The 23,004-nt window shown below is 42.8% G+C and overlaps 1 protein-coding gene across 1 annotated transcript; it reads right to left on the reverse strand.

The window, feature by feature from the left end:
• Positions 1–2,640: 2,640 nt before the first annotated feature.
• On the reverse strand, positions 2,641–19,434 carry HHIPL1 (HHIP like 1). Its single transcript, XM_065749838.1, has 9 exons — positions 19,165–19,434; positions 16,054–16,700; positions 14,033–14,176; positions 13,077–13,405; positions 11,134–11,260; positions 10,395–10,540; positions 9,020–9,101; positions 7,370–7,452; positions 2,641–4,766 (listed from the first exon to the last, which is right to left on the reverse strand). The coding sequence occupies exons 1-9, from the start codon at positions 19,432–19,434 to the stop codon at positions 4,213–4,215; spliced, it is 2,382 nt and encodes a 793-aa protein (XP_065605910.1). The 3' UTR covers positions 2,641–4,212.
• Between the last annotated feature and the right edge of the window lie 3,570 nt (positions 19,435–23,004).

The following is a 23,004-nucleotide window of genomic DNA, read 5'->3' on the forward strand; positions in this document are numbered from 1 at the left end:
ATTCACAGTTGAAAACCTCAGCCCTCGGCCTAAAGGTCCATATGGAACTCATAGGGTCTGGGGCTCACATGAGCAACGTGCTTAACCCACGTGCAGCAGGAATGCACATGGATGTCCTCCTTCCCTGATTGGGAGCGCTGTCAAGGTGGGATCTGAGAAGTGACTGCTGTTTAGGTCTCTCAGTCCATCTGTCTGGCTCTACCACCAGACCTCAAGAAATCCTACATGTAACATTATGTCGGCAGGATTATCTGTGCCCATGGCATGCAGGTTTTGGTACACAGAGGGTGAAGAATCAAAATGTTTTGTGTAAGACAAATAACTTCCTCTGCTCCTTCACATGCCTCTTGCCTCATCTCACATAGTCACTACCTTGCGGCAAATAACCATTTACCTTTAATCATACACAGCACTCTACTCCAACGATTGCAAAACTCAATACAGAAAATATATATTCTCCAGCTCTCCTGCTGCAGAACTGCAGCTCAGCTTACCATTGACTCTAAAATACCCAAAGACAGAAAAATATTCTGCATGCCTGTGAACATGGCCCTGGGATGCAGCAGCACCAGCTCTGGAAGAGCACATGAATCCTTCTCAGTCAATACAATGTTCCTGTGCAGAGCTGGCAAGTAATTGGCAAGGCTCTTAATGCTGAATGAAGGCAGTCCAAGGGTTCAGGTGTTGCCATCAGTTAATGCCCCTGGGGAAGAGGTACTTGATGTCAGTGCTCACACCTGGCTGAACACTGGAGCTTCTTGTCCATAAAAATTGTGTCTCTATTTACTACAATATTGTTAAAAGAAGTTGGCAGTTTCCATCCTAACTGCTTTCCAGACTGTATTAAAACATTGTTTGAGGCAGCTGCATAGCTGCACCTGTGCCCCAGATTAAAATTGAGATAAGAAAAACCTGGAGAAAGTCATGTTCAAGGCAGCAAGGTATTGACATGCATCACGTGGGCTGGTAGTCTTATTTAACAGATAAAAACCGTAAATTCTTAAGACTTAAATTTGGCATGCAGTCGTTAACAAACAATGCATAGGTATCTTCTAATAGAAAAATGCATGTTTATATCAGAAATTATTTCAGGAGGTGAATACTTCATACACACCAGGCTGACCCTTTAGAGAAGGCTCTTGGTAGCTCTCAGAGATGAACAGCAGCAGGATCTGATACTGATGGTTGGGACTGCTTTTCTCCCAGCACTGCTGAATTTTTTGTGTGGATCACAGTCAGCTGAGCAGTGCTCTTCCAAGGGCAAGCACAGCAGGTTGGATGTGCACCACAGCCCCTCTCAGACACCCAAACTGATGCCAACAGGTAGACAAAAGCACTGACTAGTGAGACTTGGAGGAAAGGCTAGTAGGGGACATACAGCAAGGACAAACTCCGTGGCATCACAAGCAGTGGGATCCCCTGGCCCATTCTCTTCTCGTGCTGCACTGGAGCCACTGTCACCAACTGTGCTTCTTCTGGATCTTCTGGCCTTGAGTCATGGCTTCAGCATTATTTAATTACAGGCTGATGTGCTTGGTAATATGCACACACGCCTTAAGCTGTTCATGCAGCTCGGTGTAGCAGCATCTTCAAATGTAGCAGGAGGGTTGATCAGCTGATCTGCAGCTCAATTTATGTGCCATCCAGGTATATACAAGCATTTTTAAACGACAAAAGATGCTACCAGTAAGAACCCTTATAGAAGTGCAGATAACATATCAGGATTTAAATGTAGATGCACTTCCGTGCTTTGAAAAGTACAGGCTCATTTAGATACTGGGAGTCAGACTGACAAATGCCAAATCTTAGAGCTGATACATTTTAAGCTTGGAAGGGATCAGGATGAGTATGGTAACAACCTACTGAGCTGGCATGCACACACCTGAGTGCTTTTCCCACTCTGCAGGCTGGCAGAAAGGGCAAAGGCCAGAAACTAAGTTTACAGGTCTTATCTCTACCTCTGCCCATAAATAAACCTGTTGTGATCTCTGCACCCAGATGGCTCTGCCAGAGCCTGTACCACACTGTGCTGCAGGCTTCAGTGTGGGCAGGCAGAGGTGCAGAGGCACAACAATGGGGCCTTCACTTCACCTGGGAAGTTCAGATGGGTTGGAGCAGCTGTGGGGTGTGAAGAGTTAAGTCACCAATTGGTACATACCTGGAAAATGAAGGAGAAATTCCTGTCTAATTGTGCTGCGGCAGGCATCCCTTCAAAGTATCTTCTGTTATTCCTGGCAGTTTTTTTTTTTACTCTCATAGCTTGAGCCAGCTGAAATCTGGCTGAGAAACCAAAAGAAGCAGAAGAGGCATCCTGAAGAAGAAAGATTTTATCTTCACTTTCCATTTTCTTCCAGCTCTTTGGTCCCATCAGCTGAAAAGCTGCCAGCTCTTTTAACAGAAGTATTTCCAAAGAGCTCTTTTGTTTCCTAAACAGTCTTATGTGCTTTAAGGGAATTTCTGCACTTGAAACAGATGCACTTACACTGTTACTGCAGCAGGAAAGGCCTAATGACAAGCTGGTTCCTGACAGCATTTGTGTTTTTGCAAATTACTGCTTTCATTAGGAAAAGGCACTTTATATGCCTGTTCTCCTCTTTATACTTAATAAGAGTAGGGAGGCAGTGCTATTTTTCCTTATCATTTGCTTTTTTTTTTAATAGAGACAGTATTATTTAATATCATAAAGTGTTTAATGGACATATGGAAGTTGGAAGGGACCAGAAGGATCATCAATCTCCAACCCAAGCCATTCTATGATATACAAGAAAGTTCAAGAAAAGCTATTTATTTACCATATGCAGCAATGTGACCAGCAATAGGACAAGAGGTAACAGCCCTAAGTTGTGCCAGGGGAGGTTCAGGTTGAATATCTGGACAATTTATTCTCAGAAAGAGTGCTAATGCATTGGAACAGGCTGCCCAGAGAGGTGGTGGAGTCACTGTCCCTGGAGGCATCCAAGAGAAGGGTAGATGTCACACTGAGGGACAGGGCCTGGAACAGTCACAGGCGTGGACTGATGGTTGAACTAGATGGTCTTATTGGTCTTCCCAACCTTAACAATTCCATGTTTTGGGCATGTTATGGATAAACATCCATAGGAAGAGCTTTAGATGCAAGGTCTTGCAAGGGACATTATAGAGGATGTTAAAAATATATATTTCTCATGTTCTTGCAGGAGCAGTAAGATAAAACTTACCCTGATTACAGCAGGAGTTAAAAATAATAACCAGGGAAAATGCTATCAAATGCAGAGAGACTACATAAGAGGACAAAACAGTGTCTGCAATCATTACACAGCTGAAAACACATCTCAGACAAACATGAGTTGTTTTTAATATTTTCTAAAAAGAAGTAAATAATTACAGTTATTACTCCAGCACACTACATCTTTCACAGCTGTGAAAACTGAATGCAAAAAATATGTAGTTCCACAATGCTTGTGAAAGCAGAGAATATGTATAAAGTATCTTCTGGGTTCAACTGGATAATGACTCTGTTCATGTAAAAAAAAAAAAAAAAAGAGACCTGACTTCCTTTTCTCTCAGAAAAGCGTAACCTGAAGAAGGGTTTTCTAGGCAGTATGTCATGACATTTTCTAATTTACCTGACTGTTGCTTAGATGCACTTACCTTTGATAATCCAACTTACACCAGTGTGAAGCATTACAGAGAATTGAAACCTTTCAACTAGCGTGTGCAAAGTTAGCCAAAACATCTACATCTGTATTCTGCAAAGAAAGTCAGTGGTTTATGCATACATCAAAACCACCACTGAGAGCTGCAACCAGCAGAACAAGGAAAACAGTGCAAACACCTACATAAGAAAGGCTGGCTGAAACACAGAAATTCTTGGGAATTTCTTTTTCAGCCAAACATTGTGAAGCATGGTTGTGGAATGCTGCATTTTGTATGGCAAAAGAGCAATTGGATACATGTTTTCTTAGCTGTAATCAATGAGGTTTGGGTTTTCTTCTTGTAGAAGTTCCCATACAAACCCAGCCATGGCCCAGGACACGTTGAGATTACCTTTGAATTTTACTTTCTCTTTCCCTTCAAGGCAGATGTGTGTAGATGAAGAAAAGCCCAAGATTACTTCAAATAGATGCAGCATCCCCTAGGCAAAGAAAGCCTTCTTCAATACACACGCTGCTTTAGAGGGTCAGTTAGGACGGGATGTGCTCTCTGTCCATTAGCTGTCTTCTCCAGCACCCATCACCAGTCTGCCACCTCCTCCCGGCTGCACACCACACCAGCATCCTCCTCATGGGAGCAGTTATGCTTACCAACCTCAGCATGGGCACACTCCAGCAGCGTCTTCTCCTGCCCAGAGCACTGGACATCATCCAGAAGAATACGAAGCGAAGTCCCTTCCCCAAATTCTGCCTTCTTGCTGGCCCGAACCACATAGGGGAAGCCCAGCTGGCGGCACACCACAGCAGCAGCTGCTGAGCTCCAGCCGTCATCACACACTGTGCCCCACTCACCATTGACATAGACCTCTACTCGGCCCCAGCTCTGTCCACGGCTGCCACCGTCCATCAGCCGCACAGCTCCATTGCGAGGTTTCTTCTTCCTGCGCTGTCCCTTCCTTTCCCCCTTTCTGGGCTTAGGGCTTGGTGCTGTGGTGGGGACCAGCATCACACTGCGGTTCACTGGGGCTCGGTCCACTCGGTCCAGAGACATAGCAGGGTCTGCCCAGCCTCTCCCTGGAGCCTCAGTTGTGGTCCTCAGCCGGGGACGCGGTGTTGGTGTCTTCACAATGAGTTCTGTTGGAGAAAACAAACAAGAAATCATTCTGCAGATGCTGCTTAAAGATAACGCCACAAAATCAGTGCTGATTTTCGACCAACTTAAACTTCTTTTCCAGGAATTTGCTTACTTGGTCCCATTGAGAAGCAAAACCATTCCTGGTAAGTCCATATTTCATCAGCTAGAAATGCCTGCTGCTTTTAGTTAGCAGAGAGGACTGAACTGCTTAATGCCAATAAATAGGACTCTTGAGAAGGAAACATTACCCAATTTCCAAGCAGACTACTGGCAAAACTTCAGCACGGGTATTAAGGGATCAGAGCTGGAGCTTCACAGGTAGGAGTTCCTCAAGTTCCCTTCTACTCTGCTGAAAGCATTTTAGAGCCACACACTCACACACTATTTCTGCTGTTCTCTTCATTACTAATGACTGGATTGTTACCAGACTCAGAGCTCTGGCCTCCCCACTGCGCCAGATGCTTTATTCAGAGGAGCTGAAATCGCGAACATTCAAAATCAATTCTGTCTGGTAAGTGGAATGTGCAAAAAGAACGGAGTTGCCAGGACAACACATAAAACAGGATTTAGGATTGTTTTTTAATTCCTTATGAAAAAAAAAAAAAAAGAAAAGAAAAAGCCTTGAACTCCAAATAGCTGAAAATTCTTTCCCGTCACAGTTTCCAGGCGTAACTGGACTTGCTTATTCACATACAGTTTATTTTTAGCTTAAAAATAAGTTCTAGCTTGTCAGAGGGAAGCAATTCAGAATTACTCAGACTAATAATCAACTGAGCTGTGACAGTGTCCATAAATTTGCAAAGATATCACAACTTGAACAGTTTCCTTGGTTTATCCATTCTCATCATTTGTTCTGTATTAGATACCAGAAAAAATAGTTGTCTTTCCCATGTTTAACAACCAATGCTCTCTAAAGGACAAACCCATGGAGTGGTTCATTGTTTGGAAGACCTCTCAAATAAATGCTACTTGGAGAAAAATGGTACTTCTGGTGTGCAAAGTGTTCCCTTCTCTGGAAGCTGAGGCAAGAAGTAAATGTGAAAGCCTTAGCTGCACACACTTCAGTCACTAGTTCCTGGCAAAGCACTCACAAATCCTGGAACTCGTACAATGGAATGTAGGACTGCACAAAAGCTAGCAGCCACTTGGGAGTGCTTTTCACCCCACTCTATCAAGTTGTTTTATGTGTTACTCTTCACCAGGCTGTTTGTTATATACACTTCCAACAACAGCATTCTTGCAGCTAACGCTAGCCACATGCTTTAGTGATTCTGTCACGTACACACAAACACCAACAATACAACAAAACATTTACAGCTCTACCTCCTTGTTTTCATGCTTCTGAATCAAAATTTTCATGCTTGATTTGCACCTAAATGCGAACGCAGTTATTGAAATGCTTAGCAGAATATCACCCAATGCTTCTACGCTACAATATGATGAAAGCTACCTTCTAAATGAAACCAAAAATTTAGTCACACGATAGTTGAAAAAAAAAAAAAAACTTTGGACTTGCATACAGAATAACAAGTAAAAACAGAGACAAAGCTGGTTGAACACAAACAAAATTAATAAAGCTTGGAAACCGTGTGCACAGCTTGCAAAGGAAAATGTTTCTACAGAAGTGCTGAGCACTCAGGCATGTCAGCAGTTAATAATTAGCCTTAGATCTTGCTCTGCCCTAAGGACTCAATCTTACAAGGTGCTGAGTGCCCTCATTCCTTTGCGAAGTCAAAGTTGTAGGACTCCCCAATGATTAAAATGCAGTATGATGTGATTAATGTAATAAAAAAAATATATAAGAGTGACTCTAATGTCAGGATACTACAGTAACATTAACTTCATCACAAAGTTGTTAGAGAACTGGCCAGGTACTTGTACGTGTAAATAAAATACATCAAGGAAAAGAAATACGATACTATTAGTGTAATTTTGAGAATCTAATGGTGTATTTAGTCCTTTGCATTTAATGTAAATAGCACTTGGCTTACAGCTTCCACTGTTCCACATTTAGCAGTGTAGTACTTCATTCAGCATGAAGCAATCAAAAGCCCCGGAGGGTTTGGATAAGCCAAAAGTTCACCTGAATGTTCACACCAAGTCTTTTGTGAGCATTTGCTCACCATGTATTTTCTCTCTCACACCTAACAATGTCTCAGACCTCATCTTGCTCAACAAGCTATTTCCCAACCCTTTAGCCATGATATCCTTCATCTCCTGAAGCATTCCTCACTTCCTGAAGGCACTGCAAAAATCATTCGTCACTGAAAAGCACCACAGAGCACATGGTCTCAGTAAAGAAACAGTCCATGGGGAAAGCTAGATGTTAGTAACAAAACAGTTATCGTGCAGCATGGAAAAGGGAAAAAGGTACAGAAATTGCTGAGATTTCACGCACCTGGGAGGGGGGAAATATTTCCTGCCCTATGCCTTATTTGAACCAACTCCTCAGATTCAAACCAGCTGGCAAGAATTAATCTCAAGGATCCTCTGAAGCCTGCCGTTCTGGGTGGTCTCCACGCAGAGGGAGAATGCAAGCTTCGAGTTTATATTTACTGCCAGCTAACACACACCCATAATAACCAGCACCAATGACACTTACTCTCCTTTGGCACAAATTTTACAAGCTTGCTTTTTACTTTCACTGGCAGTGGCTCAACTCTGCATTTTCCTGGTGGTGCTCTCCTGTGAAAAAGGACACATACAGTATACAATTAATTCCTCTCTAGTGGCATCACGAGCCTCTGCTTCCCATTGTTTTTTGACAAATGTAATGCTCATTGGAAAAAAAGTCTGTTTTAATGATCCAAGTAATCTCTTGCAGTAGAAAACATAACTAAACAATCACATATCTCCACTGATCAAAGTCCAAATATTCATAAGTCAGTGGAGTCCTCTGGCTGTGTTTTTGCTTGCCATGGCTGAATCCATTAAGGAAATAAAACATTGGCAGGCCCAAGCAATCCAGAAAAAGATTAATCAAACTGAAACGAAATATCACAGAACTAGACAGTGTATGTTGAATATCTGACACAGAGGTCACACTAGTGCAGGTTTCCTGGCTGTCTTCAGGGAAGCGAAATAACAGACTATTATTCATACACAAAGCCAGAACAAAAGACTTTCCCTTTTATCACGGTTGATACAAACGTGGAAAGCAGCCAGGTGGAGAATAAGGAGATCTGTGATTTGTCATTGCCAATGACTTGTCATTTCAGAAATACCAAAAACACATTAGTTTCAGACAAGAGCTGTAAGCGTCTCCAACAGAAGTCATCTCTTAGAACAACACATTATTTTGACACAAATTTGTTCGCCTTGGAAGTACAGCTCACTTCTGAAAAGTTACATCCAGTTCATAATCATTTTTTCCTATGAAGGTTGCTTCTTAATCAGCAGCCTTCTTTGGAGGTTTTCAAACTCCTTCAAAAATGCATGATGTATGCACTGGGAGGAGATTGCTCCTTTGTAATTAGGATTGTTTACATTTGCATTTCTGTGGAAGGCAGTGAACTCCTCTCTGAGTTCATAGGGGTATTAAATCTCCTACGTTCATGAATTTCCCTGTGAACTCATTCATATCACTACATTCTACAGACTATAGCAACTTGTTTTTAAACTTATGACTTGCCTTTTGACTTTTGCTTTTTTATTTTTGCGAAGGTTGCGTAATACAAGCCTCTTACTATACAGTTTACAGGAACTATTCCATGGTATTAGCTAATGGAAAATGCTCCTGAGGAGGAGGCAGAGGAATACAGGCAACAGCATCGGAGCCTGTTTAAGTTTGGGGTCTGTTTCCAACATAAAAATAGAAAAGTGGTTTGGTTTGGGAGAGTGCTCAGATAGCTAGATCTGCATACTGGACCCATTTGAAAAATAAAAGTGAAGCCTCAAAGTTTCTTTCCACACATCTAGCTAAAAATATTTTTGTGTTTACCCAATAATAGTAATGTTTAAAAAACAGGAAATAGGAAAAAACAGCTGTAAATCTTCCCACAAAACACAGCCATTCCCTGCCTTAACCAGTCTCAGATACAAGTGCACAGGATCCTGAAGATACAATGACAGTTTGATTCCGCATCCAAGCCATTTTCCCTCTTAAAATACACAACAAAGCATGTACTTTCTTTGACATTTGTTTTGTCGCATTTCTGCCTTGTCCAAGGATACTGCAGGGTCAGCCCCAGCTACACGGGGCACCTGGATGCACAGCACCAAGCTCAGGCTTTGCAGCAAGCTCATCCCCTACCTGGAGGTGTCCACCACTTTGTACACCACTCCATGTGGGGCCGTGGCACTTGGTACACCAGTAGACATGAAGTAAAGTTCCCCTAGGAAAAAAACACATGCAGCCATGAAATCTCCCCATGAAGCTTCTGTCATTGGGGCTCACAAACTAAAGAGCATCAGGAAGTGATGAGACTTGACAGGGAGAGGTCTGGCTACTGGAACAAATAGTGCAGTGGGTTTGTAATGAGTGTTCATCTGCATTCCAGTGGCAAAAAATACATTCAGTGAGAGGAAAGTTTTATATATCACCATTAAACATCATTCTGACTGATTTCTACTGCATGTTTAGCTCTCTAGACCTTAGTTGTCACTTCGGTCAAATCTGCGTCCTTTTGCACTAGTGCAAAACAGTCCAACTCCCAGTTCCTTTTGTTGAAAAAAAATAAAAAGGCATTAAGGCTGTTCACACTGCCTCACTCCTTTGGGGTGAATTATGGGAGAAGAGAACTCTGCTTTTGCTTTCTCACAAAGTGAGGTGTACCTCACATGAAAGGCATTTGGATCTGTGACAGCTCTGTCAAGCTACATGGGTATAGCTCAGCCTTCAGCCAAATAATTTCCATCACCATTTACTTGACATCTTTTCTCTTAACTGCATTTCCATCCCACTCTTCCTGCTTTTCAGGAGGGGCCAGGATAAGCAGGCCTCACAGGAATTCCCCCTCTACATCCCATATTTCTTTCCTGGGAATTGCCAGATAGAAATAAGGAACCAGTGTGATCCATAAAGCATGCAGTGCACCCCACAGACATGGCACAGTGCCCAGTGTCCTTACCATGCCAGGGGACGGGGCTGCTGGCTTTTGAGAACACAAGCAATGAGCTAAAAATACAGGTGCCTCCACCACATCAACACATCCCCTGCTCCAGCTGGATTAACATTCATCAGAGCAGCAGCCCCTAAAATAACTGCTTGCTAAAATGAATTGTGTGGTAAACCTGTAAAACATGGCTGCCTGCATGCTAAAGAGTACAGGAGAAAGAAATTCACTGCAGAGAAAGAGAACGCTCTCAACTATCAACAAATTCCATTATAACAAAACAAGCAAAAGGCAAAGAGCTGCCTCTCAGCACAGACTCCTGCCTGAGTTTCCAGCTGCCTCTATTGTTCTTTCTTAAGCCATGTTATTCTCATTAAAGGTGATGTATCTTCCTCATCACAGCCCTGCAGATCAGCTGTACATTTTATGAATGCTAGACTTTAAAGAAAATGGATTTTAACTTCCAAATCATAAAATTCCACATCCTAAACATTTGAGCTAATCCTGAACTTGGATGGTTTTCACTGCCATGATAAAACAGAAAAGAACAAGTGTTGTAAGTTAAATGATTACCTGCTTCGTCTTCAGCAAAAGAGATTATGTATTGGTAGTAGTTATTGATAAGCCCAGGGAACATGCAGGTTTGTCCTGTCCCCATGCAGATTTCGTTGTATTGCCACTCTCCGGTAGCACGATCCTCCTTCAAAGACATCAGGCGTCTGTGAAGCAAAACAAAAACCTAAAAATTTGCACCAAACAATCAGGAAAATAATTTATGAACATTCAGTGGGAAACGTGAAAGGATATTTAATGCTGCCTATGCAGTGTGAACTGCAGCTCATCTGAGAAATAAAGAATCACTGATACCAAAGCACTTGCATTAAACACACGCCCCTTGTTTTTCAGGGGTAAGATAAGTACTGGGAAAAAGGATAGGCAAGAGTGCTTCTAATATATTTTTTTTAAAGTGTACCTTTGTATGTGCAAATGCTCCATCAGAGATTTGTTGGGATTTAAGGATTTTTTTTTAGGATGTATTTCTATGCTTTTCAATACCACTTTCAGTATTTGAAATAAATGCTGCATCATTGCTCCTCTATTTGCACTGACACAACGTGAACCAGCAACGTCAACAGCTGCTGGCATGAGGTCACATTCCTACACAGCAATGCAGAGCAGTTGTACAAAACTTGTCATGTGAGGCCTCTGCCACAAGCAGCACACAGCAGCAGATACATTTGCAGATGAGCATAGCATTACTGAAGAACTTGGCTGGGGGTACAGCTTAGTAAGTGTCTGAATATTTACTTACCCACTCATAAAATCACCAAATATGTACAAGCCATTCAGGTTTGGAGACTCACAGCCTCGATAGACATAGCCTCCTGTAACAGATTTCCCCATTTTGTGTGGATATGCATAGATCGGAAGCACATCATCTGTAGAAGAAAATAGGTGAGTGGCTTGCCTTGTTTTTCAAATGATGTAGATTAGTTGTTTCTGCGGATAGTTCTGAGATAACACGACACAATCAGGTTTCCCTGGAGTACCTTCTAGCCAAAGAAACTGCTGATGGAGCCCAATTTATTTTGATTCTCAACTCTTCAGAACTGTATTCAACAGCCTTGTCCTGGTTAGCACAGCCAGACAAGCTAGCTCAGGGCTGGCATCACACTACCAATATAAGAGGAATTCTTGATAAACCTGTATGCTCTCCACCCTCCAGATGCCTGACAATTCCTCCGAGCCCTTCTCCCACCATAGCCAGACTCTGTTGGTGCTGCTTCTTGCCAATTTCTAAACAGCTTCCCTATGATTTTGCAGACTGCTTTCAGAAATACTGCATCTGTGCAGGACCTGCTTGCCCAGTGCAGTTGTGTTTCACTGGTGAAAGGCAAAAAATACAAAAAAGAGACAGGTAACTCCAGACACTGATGAAAAGATATGTCAGATGTCAGCATGAATAGTGTGTGCTTCTGTGAAATGAGGGAACTTAACCTGAAGGGGCCATCAAATATTTACAGCATAGCACTGTGAGGATGTAGCACTGGCAAATTCATTGCAAAACATAAAATAAAACAAGTCAGAGGCAAAACAGGAGATGACTTGAAGATCTCCATCAGATGCTCCTTTGTTCTCCCTTTTCCCCTTTGAAACTCACAGTCCATCCTTGCAGTACCACCCCTCTTCTTCCTCATAGCCTTCTGCCCCTCTCTCTGTGTCAGCAAACCCGGTAGCTGCTTACCAGCAGTACTTCATCTGAGGCAGGTGTTTCCTAATCTTACGCTATACTTTCTGCTGTACAGGGGTAGTGACATTTCACTGTGCAAACAGAAGGGCCTCTAAAGGCATCACAAATTGTTTTGAGTCCTTGGAGACTCAGTAAGTGTTCACCAGGATCACTTGCAGAGGTGCTGCAATGCACAGAGCTCTAAAGGGGCACTCTTATAACTGCTTCAGCAAAGGAAGTGCAAAAAGCCTGCTCCAAGCTTTCAAAAGTTTCATAAAATACATATATATAACACTTAAGCCCTTCCACTGTACTTGTAGCTATGTTAATAAACAGTAAGTTCAACATATAAAAGGGAAAAACTAGAATCTCGGACAGTGCAAATCAGAGAACCAGGGGCTGCAATGTGGAGATGCTCCAGCATGAGGTGTGCTCCAGACCAGAGCTTGCAACACAATACACTGGCTTCACACACACACCAGAACATAGTCAGCCAGCAAATGCCTTGAATTCAAGATTGAAATGTGAAAAGAAATCACTGCTTTCACTTTTGGCATAGCTAAAAGAAATACAAACAAAATGTACATTCAGTCATCTGCAAAGCAGCATGCACACTGAATGGCCAATTTACAAGGCTTTTTTGTTTGCTTTTTTAAGGACATCATTTGTGAAATATGGAGAAAAAATATTTTTTCATCTGTCAGAAAGTTTAATTTATGCTGAAAAGATTAAATTCTCCCCCCAAAATCGAGGAATCTCTAGAATATTTGACTAACTACTATATTACCAAGGAAAGCAACGTTTCATTTAGAAAGGATACTTCATTTGTCTCCTGACTCAAAAATTGTGACATCTGGACTTCCAGGATTTATCCTCAAGTCAGTTCCAACCTAATCTGAGACCATATAGCCTTACACTGAAGAAAAAAAAAAAGCAGCCAGACTTTGAAGGCAGGAATTAAAATTGACAGTGCTGAAAACTGCACAGTGTGAGAGGGACACAATTTAAAGAGAGCGTATATTTACCCAACGAAGAATTGACGCAAAGCTTTTTATCATAACAGCTGAATCCTTCCCTTGCCCTCCAACCATAGTTTTTCCCTTTTTCTACAATGTCGATCTCTTCATATTTGTTCTGTCCTACATCCCCACAGAAGAGACGCCCCTTCCCTTCCTTCGTATCAGGCTCGCCCCTATCGAATGAGCAGCGCCACATATTCCTCACTCCATAGGCATAGACCTCAGGTCGAGCCTGTGGGTCATCAACAAAGGGGTTGTCTGGGGGGATCCTGTACACAGGCCCCCGGTCGTTGTTGTTCACATCAATCCGCAGCACTTTGCCCAGCAGTGCTGACCTGTAATGGGAGAGGAAAGGAAAAGGGAAATGAAATTATATCTTGGTTCAACAGCGTTAACAGAGTGAACAGTCCCAAAATGGTATCATAATTAGGATGGTGTTCTACAGATTGTATAACTAGATAGACTATTCCAGCAGAAAGAGATAATCAAAAGTAAATGAAATGCTCACCTGTGCCCTAGGCTCACAATAGGAAAAAAACTCTAAAAGAAGCAATCTCCAGAAAAAGATCCTTCCCCAGTGGTGGTCAGCCCTTAAATGGGGTCTGGGAGGGGTGAAGCCAGACTCCACTCCTTCCAGTCACACAGGTACATTGCTTTCACCTGTGCTCCCACAGCTGACTCAGTGCTCACCTCGAGTGATCCATCACTGGTTCAGGCCATGATTCAACAGTTCCCATACAAACAGATATTCTCATTCAGAATTTTATTTTTATTTTTTTTAAGCCTACAATTTTACTGTTTCTCTTTTGGAAAACACAAGACTTTCCATGAGAGGTGTGCATGAGCATCAATGCACCATTAGAAAAAATGTAAACTCTGGACTGAAAACACTCCAATTTTCTTGTCTTAATCTAAGGGCAAAAGAAGGGACACGTGACACACAAAGTTTTAAGGGCTCATACTTGTTCTGGGCATTTCCAAAGGTCCCAAAAGGATCTCCAGCCATGCCTCCATCTCCAGTAAATATATAGAGATAACCATCATCACCAAAGAGCAGCTCTCCTCCATTATGGTTGGAAGCTGGTTCTTCTATTTCCAGGATTATCCTAATCAAAAACAGGAACAATGCATTACCTATTGCACAAGCACTAAGCAAAAGGCAGAGGAATACACAGCCAGTGTTGTCCTTGAGACACAGAAACAGCTGCAGGTGCATATTGGTGTATGGCATTCTGGTGCATATTCTTCCACATCCATGTTACTGAATCTTACTAAACTGATTTTCTATCATCATATTATTCAGACATATTTTTCAGACATATTTTCCAGACTACGGAAACACCAAATTGTGTAATAAGGAAAATCTGAGAAATTACATGGCAGAGTACACTTTTAATGATACTTGTCCTCTCGTTCTTACTTCCTCCTTGTTTTTTTTGTTTTTTTTTTTTTCCTTTAGAAAAGGTATCTCAGCTCTAATTAGACTGCAAACCATGAGGGAAAGGACTCCATCTCTGCATCTGTGCAGCATTTGGCACAGCCCTGACTGGCACTTTCAGAGCAACCTAAGACTTTTCAAACACTATGTAATAGCTGAATGTTTAAAAAGAGAGGAATCCTTAAAGGACCATTACGTACACAGGGCACGAGGAACTTCAAGAACTGTAAAAGCATTACCACCATCCAATCAGCATCCTGACAAAGCAAAGGTTACTCAAGGCAGCACCCTTACCTTCATTCTAAAGCCTAAACCTCTCTTACTGTACTCTACCTGTTCATGGTTTTTGTTGTCATTGTTCTCCTCTGCTTGTTTGTTTTTAATGCAGCTAGCATCTCTATCTTACTAAGAAAAGGCCAAAATATTTGGTAATATAACTTTTAAAGAAAGGTAAAGCCAGAAATACAAGCAGGAGATCCCCAGGTGTAACAAGTAAAGCTTACTTTACTTCAGTTTCTAGGGATTTCCCTCAAACACCCAAAGAAGCATCTCAGGATGAAGTCTGTGAGAGACATGCCTGCACAACCACAACAGGACTGCAGGTTTGTTTTATTAAGCTTAATACTAACCACAGGCTAAATAAGCAAAGAAAAAGCTTTAAGTGCAGAGCTTGATGACCTTTTAACAAAACAGCTGAGGGGCCTTGACATCTGCAGGTTTAAACTCCTCAACTAATACAACGTTAACAAAGTAAAACTCTCAACATTAACACTATTCAAAGGCTCATTCGAGGGATTCAATCATACAGTTCTGCAGAAGGTTAAAATCCATTCACTGTCTCCACAAACAAATTAATTGACTGTGTGTATTAATGTGGATCAGCTGCAGGGTCAGGTGCAGGTCAGACTCTAATTAATTTTCCTATCAAAATACTCTCAGAAATAGCATAATGATTTACACTTTATTTTAATTTGATACTCAATTTGTAATATCATATAGTCAAGCTCTCATTCAGATAAAAAAAGAACAACGGGGTCAAATTCATTTTGGTACAGCATCATCAAGTTTGTTTCTAGTGATTTTGGAAGCCTTCAGCTTTGAAATGAATTTCACTCATGCTTTGCAGAAGTCTATCATCAATGGTAATCAATAAACCAAAGCACTAACTGTAAATAACGATCATTCAAAGTTAAATCTTCTGGCATACTGGAACTGAGAATAACAAACGTTTTGTTCTCATAGTTTACCCACAGAGGACACATATATTCACTGTCTGAATACGCCAGGACTGAAATTTGGCAACTTTCAGAGGATCATAGAATGGTTTGAGTTGGAAGGGACCTTTCAGGATCATCTAGCTCCAACCCTTCTACTGTAGGCAGGGACACCTCCCATCAGACCAGGTTGCTCGAAGCCCCATCACTTTGCTAACACACTGGAATACAAGAACAATATTGAGCCGAATAAGCCTTATTTGATAATAGTCCTTAAAAACACACAAGCTGCCTTCTGAAATGTTAAAGACATTAAAGGTGTGTACAATACCTTTCAGAACCATGGTCCACAGTATTCATGTCACCGGGAGAAATTCTGAACTCACTGATTCGGATTCTCTCTTCATAACGAACTTCAACTGAATAGTAGACATACACTTTACCAGTATATTTGAATTTAGGATGGAAGACAATACCTAGAAAACCTCTCTCGTCTCCTTCCCAAGGTGAGGTAAGCACGGCTTCGCTGATGTTCAGAAAAGGTTTTTCAAGCCTGGACCGGTCAGGGAGGTAGGTCCACACCAGGCCAACCTGCTCAGCGACGAAGAACCGGTGGGTGCCATCGTTGGCGTGAACCATCGCAACAGGATTGCGCAGCCCGTTGGCCACTTCTGCAAGGCAGAGCTGGAGGCAGCCCTCTGCATCAGCAGTCACCAACCCCAGGTTTTGGTTAAGGTTCTCGTTAGCCAGCAGGTGTGGGAAACAGTAGTCCGTGTCCTCCAGGGACAGGTAGCGGCAGAATTTTGCCACATTGTTCTCCAGTGCTATTAACTCCTGGTCTGTAGAGAGATAGTGAAAAATGGAGCGGCATTTTTGCCATACTTGCTGGCAATAGTCCTGGCAAAGTCCCGGTATGGTCCGCACAGGGGTGGAGGGATCCTCAGCATCATACAAGTGAGCTGCATATGGAGAACATTCCTAGAAAGAAAGAGAAAAAGCCTCAAGCCATTTGTGGATCAGATTTAAAACAGCTGAGCAGCAACACTAATTGGAGAAAATTCACTTTAATTATAACATATGTTATGGTTTATTCTGAAAACACGTTAACAGAAGAAAAGATCTCAGGAAGTGGGTTTATCTTAGCATTCACAGAAATGATCTTCAGTGCTCCTGGTGAAAGCTGGCTCCCACGTGCTTCTCATGTGAGTACACATTTATCCCAACCTTAGCACTCACTCAAGACAACTAACAATGACACACAACTTGCTACATCACCTTAACAGACTGTACTGGAAAAAAAAGCATTTCTATACAGTATACTCTGACTTTATGAGATACAGAGCAGGTTCATCACAGCACAGCAGTGACACAAGGACTTAGCTGGGAAGATTCAAGTCATAGCAAGGCTGCTTGGGTTGGAAGGTAGCTTATGGATCATCTCATTCCTGCATCTGCACACGGGATCTCTGAGCACAGACGTTTTATGCATCTGGGTCAAAGAGGTCAAACAAACCCCACTCTGACCACACTGGTCACCGAGTTCAGGTGACAGGATTTCAGACAGAGAGCACAAAATGGCCATAATCCAGGCAAACCCCTAAACCCTCTGCAGGACAGCCCTGATTTAGGGAAGGTTAATCCTTGGAGGTATAAGGACTGAGTCAACTCTATATACTCTGTATTTTCCATTATAATAATTCCTCCAGAGAGATGCATTTTCTTTCTTCGCCACTGCAACCCAGTAAAATGGTCTGTAAATTACAGACTGACCAAAGTCACTCAGTTCTGATTTGTAAGAGCTTTTCCATGTATTAAACATATAATATTTTCCAGTTGCAATACATCTTCCCAATAGGCATCTCAAAAGTACTCTCCAAATAACTTAAAATGACTTAGTGATTGCTCAGCTATTTTTATAGAGTAGATAAATAACGAAGGCAAGAAATGCAGGAAAAGAATCTATCCTTCCTGAATGTGTTCTGAATTGTGTAATTCCTGGATGGCATTGCTTCCAAGTAAAACCAGCTTAGTTTAAAAAAAATTCAACCTATAGGCAGTTACTTTCTAATGCAGATTACAGTGCTATTCAGCAGCTGAAAAGATACAAGTTCCAGAATACTGATGTATTTAAATTAGCTGATAAGTGCACACAATTTTTTTTATTTTATTTTCTATTACATGCCACAATTTGTGGAGAGGCCATACAACAGATCATTAGAGTACAGTAAGCTTTCCCACCATAATGTCAAGCTATTCATTGCAAAATGAAGGTTATTATGCCTTCAAATGAGAAGCAATTAGTGTGGTAAAAAGGAGACTGCATGTGACACTAAACACAGAAGTTACACAGGCAGATGAGATAATGGCACTCAGCTCTGTTACATGAACACAGAGGTGTGCCAGGGGCAGAAAACAGATGCAGCATTTGCCTGTGTGCTTGTCATGATGAAAATTTAGCCTAAGAAAACCAATTTAAGCAAGAGAATTATGAGCAAGGCCTGTACTGGAGCCGCTTCCCTTTCTGCCTATGAAGGTTTCTCACTCTAGAAGAGGAAACACCAAGATGTATCTGGTTCTCTGCAGGCCTGCCTCAAGCAAGCAGCAAGAATGTCAGAATTAAGGACTGTACAGAGGTACCACTTCCCTGTCCTTTTGCCACCACAGGTTGCTCAAGTACAAGAAGAAGTACATTTGTCAAAATAATTTGATTACATTTGAGAGAAATCACGAATTGTGAGCAGAAAGGGACAGAAGTGTGCTGAATAATTCACAGGAAACCATTTATAAATTCAGATATAGGCTATAAATTTCGTATATGGTGAATATTTGAAAGCAGAGTGTTCTGGAACAATCACAGCAACTGAACTCCCATTTTGTGCTTGTGCGGCCATTTGTAGCCACATCTGGTCAGTGATGCTCATTAGAACGCTTCAGTGAATCATTATTTTCTTTTTTAGGTATTGAGAGATTTCACCATTTCTGAACAAATTTCTCAGCAGCCAGGTTTCTGATGCGTGCAGGAGGGTTGCTTATCGCTTCCAGAGGGAGAAAGAGTGCTGGGCGGGCACTGCTAACTGCTGTTCTGCCTGCAAGCCGACCGTCGGAGGCTGCTTGTTTCAGGAACACGTTCAAAGCCTTTTGCTTCCAGTGCAAGCTAGGGGAAACGCGAGTCAGATCTCTAGAAGCTGTTATAGGGAAGGTTTGCCTTTCCCTTCGCAGTTTTAACAACACAAACGTTCCCTGCGGAATGCTGTGAGCAGGATTTCCGTACGGCCACTTTGATCCCATCTGAGCACGGCAGACTGGGCTCTGCTGGCTGAATTACGATTTACACTTAACGCAGCGCAGAGCTGCCATTATTGTGGCCCGGGGGCATTTTCGTACACACGAGGCCAGCCCGAGCACGCCACGTGGACCAAAAGCGGAGCGGAAGCCCCCTCACCTGGCAGAGCAGGTCCTGCAGGTGCCCGGCGCAGGCTGCGTACGTGGGTCCGTCCAGGTGCGCGCTCAGCCGGTAGAAGCGCTGCAGCAGCTCGCGGTCGCGCCGCGCGTCGCAGCAGCCGAAGGCGCCGTAGCGCCGGCAGAAGGCGAGAGCCCGCGGCGGCCGGAACGGCGGCTTGAAGTCCAGGCACTGCGGGTGCGCTCGGCCGGGAGCGGGGCCCAGCGCTGCCGCCAGCAGCAGCGCTACAGCCGCCCCGCTCAGCGCCCGCATCCCGGCCCCGCGGCCGCCGGCGGGGCAGCGCCGAGCTTCGGCCGACGCGCGTCGGCCCGCCCGCCCCGAGGACCGCCCGCCCGGCAGAGGGGAGCGGGGGCTGCGGAAAGCGGCTCCGTGCGGAGCCTCACCGCCCGCCGAGCATCGTCTCACGCGGCGGGGAAGGAGGCTCGCTTTGGTCCATGCTGGCGTGCTTTTTTTGACTCGTGCTTCGAGACGAGGAACCGCTGCACGATGCATGTGGGCTGTGAAATCACGGCGCGGCTTGGAACATCCCGTTAGGAGACCATACGTGTTATGGCATTTAATACGAGTTTGTTTTGCCCTCTGTATGCTGATGGAACTGCTGCTAAGGTCGCTACAAACTTTGCATTCATACAGGCAGAACACCTGATGGGCTTTGTCCCGAATTATCTCCCTTTTTATTTTTACCACTTAAAAAGCTCTCTTTCATGGATGACCTCGGTGAGCGGATTGGAAAACAAACAAACCAGTCAGTGCCTTCGGAAACTTTGATCAGGAGCAGTTATGCAATCCCCCTTTTTTTTTTTTCTGTGAAAACAACATATGTAAATGCATCTTCCTACTCATCCCGGATACCACTGCTGTGGTAAACACTGGCTGCTGTCTCAGAGTTTGTGATGATATTTGAATGTCTCATTAAGAAAAATACATAACGCATATTGTAAGATTGGTGTACAAAGAATGAAACACAACAACCAAATAAACTGAGTGATAATGAGATCTATCCTGCAGCCTCTTCATTTGCTATCATAACCTCTGATCAATTCAGCATCCATGCATTTCAGAAATGAACAGAAAGTGGAAAGCTGTGCATATTTAGCAGGAAGTTTTCGAAGCAGATGAACCATAGATTTAATCTTTGTGAGATGGCATGTGATAGCTTTGAAGGCCACAGAGTGCATTCACAAGCCGTGCCCTCCTGTCAGAATTCCCAGTGTGTTCATTCAGACTGGGCCACTTTTCAGTTCCCCCAGCTGGGGACTGGGAAACAATTCATCTGCAGGGCATTGCTGAAATGGAGATGGAGCTGCCTTGGCCTCAGCGACAGGCTGGCTCTATCAGGGGTGGATGTCTGTGTTTTCATTCATATTGTGACCCATATTTTGAGCCTTCCCAGGCCGCAGGTAGGAGCTCACGGGCTGCATTTGAAAAATCTTTGCTGTGGCGGATGGGACCACACATCTCTGGCTTTTTATTTCCTGGAGGCTTACTGTGTGATCATCCCCAAGTTACAAGTTTTCTGCCTGGATTCTCCCTGTCGTAAAATGGCAATCTTCTGAGGTGAAGTTTATTGATATTTTTAATCACTGTTGTGTTTTTCTTTATGAGTTCCTTGCCAAACCACCACTAAAGACAGCTCAGGAGTGGAACTGCTGCCCTTGACCCAAGGTGCTGAGTTTAATGGATTGACCTTGTTGCTACCTGCAAGCAATAATGTGCATCTGTTCTCTGTGGAGCAATTACAGGACAGGGCTGAACTTTAATTTAGGCACCTTTCACCAAGATCTCATGGTCATTGGAGAGGTTGTTTCATGTTAAAATATAGATATTTTTAAGTTGGATAATTTGAACACTTGCTTAATGACCTGAATAAATCTGTGGAATATTTTTGCTGTATATCAAATGTGGAGCGTATGATCCTTCCTTCCTTCCTTCCTTCCTTCCTTCCTGCCTGCCTGCCTTGCTCCCTGTTTCTATTGGATTTCTCCTATTCCCTTGAAGTCCATATGAGTTTAACAGTTGATTCTCAAAATCAGCATTTATACTGATGGATGTGATTTAAGAAGCCAGGTGTGAACATGCTGTATTTGCTTGCAAATAGCACCACGATAAGACATTAAAAGCCTACAGTAAGAAAATTGTTGATCAGTTTGGTGTACTGAACCTGCAATCCTTGAGACAATAAAAGCAACTGATAGTCACAGGTACTCTGCAATCTTATACCCCTTCAGGTGAGGTCCTTGAATATGCAACAACTAGATTTTTCACTCTTTCTGCATATGTTTGAATCTGTGAGTGTTTGTGGCATTTCACTTGATGTCTGGAAACTCTGCCCTCAAATGTAGTTTGGGTCAAAAGCAAGGAGTTCAGTGCTATAATCTTGAATAGCCAAAGAAAATGCTGCTCCTCCCCAGGGCAACAGTGAACACCATCTTAAAGCATAACAGTTGATAATTAAATCTAATTGAATTAAACCTAATCACCTGGACCTAATCTAATCGAATTTAATCTAATCTGAATGGTTGGACTAGATGATCTTGTAGGTCCTTTCCAACCTTATGAACCTATGAACCTATAAATGCAGAGCTGTAAGTAAGTCTTTGTAGAATAAGCTAAGCTTTGCCTTCTCATTATGTGTCTAATTATTAAATCCTTCTGTTCTTCATTTGTTTCCTCATTTGTTTTGCTTTCCTAATTTGAGGGGGTACAGAAACAGATAACTATTGTGAGAAAACAGCAAAAAGGCATGTGTGCATGTATGTAACATAGACCCAAACCCACAGACACACACACACAGGAGAGCAAGATAAACCATTCTGTTCAGAGAACAGTATCCATGCTAAGCAGATTTAAAGCTATCTGCTGGCATGCTCTTTTCCATGGCTTTCAGTATGCACATGAACAACATAAAAATATATATTAAGCCTTTGGAAAGATGCTTAGAAGAATAGTTGTACAACACAGACAAAACCAAAAGGGCCTCTCCTATTTAAGCTGATTTGCCAAGGAACGCAGGCATGTGTTTTGCAGCAGCTGAAGTCATGCTGGCTGCAGCAGGCCTACCGATGCATTTTGATGGTAAGGAAGCATTTAATGCAAAAACCAGCCCAGTGCAGGCAACATCACACGCTGCCTCAAGAATACTGTCAAAAGGTTAGGGAAGCGGAAATCCTGCTGCCTCTGGACATACCAGGATGACTCAGATGTGGAACAAAATGTTCTACTGCAGCATCAGAGACCTCATTTCTCCTGGTAATGGAACAATGAGTCCCTCATATCCTTTAATCCTGTTGCTCTGAAGCACCTCCTTCTGCTTCAGCCATACCCTCTGGTGCACATTCCTATGCCCTGTGTCATATGTCACAGCAAATGCTCAGACAAAACATCAGGGTGGTGAAAATAAGCATAGCCCTGCATCTGATAGCCAGGATGCCCACATAGAAGGTGCACTGCTAAAAGCTTTTCCATTCATCCTTATGCTCACGTTGTGCACAAGCAGGATGTAAATATCACTGTCTTACAGCAACGTAATAACTCCTTGGCTTCTTTACTTCCCTGTTTGCTACCATACAAACTTTAATGCAGGAGCCCTAAAGAGACCATGTGGGCAGTAAGCAATCCTTATGTGTGGCACGTACAGAAGGACCGTATTTTCTTATCAGCTCACACAGCAGCAGATCATGCAGAAATGATTTTTAAAAATTACTACTCTTGTCCATGCAGTAACAGAACAATAACTATCAACCCTTGAATGATTTCTGTCTGTCTTCTATAAGATCTGCAGCGCATGGATCTTTTCCCCCTCTTTGGTCACAGGAGAAATAA

This window comes from Cyrtonyx montezumae, unplaced genomic scaffold (assembly GCF_038088225.1).
Source record: "Cyrtonyx montezumae isolate F1298 unplaced genomic scaffold, pur_monq_1.0 scaffold_10, whole genome shotgun sequence".
NCBI classification, from domain to species: domain Eukaryota; kingdom Metazoa; phylum Chordata; class Aves; order Galliformes; family Odontophoridae; genus Cyrtonyx; species Cyrtonyx montezumae.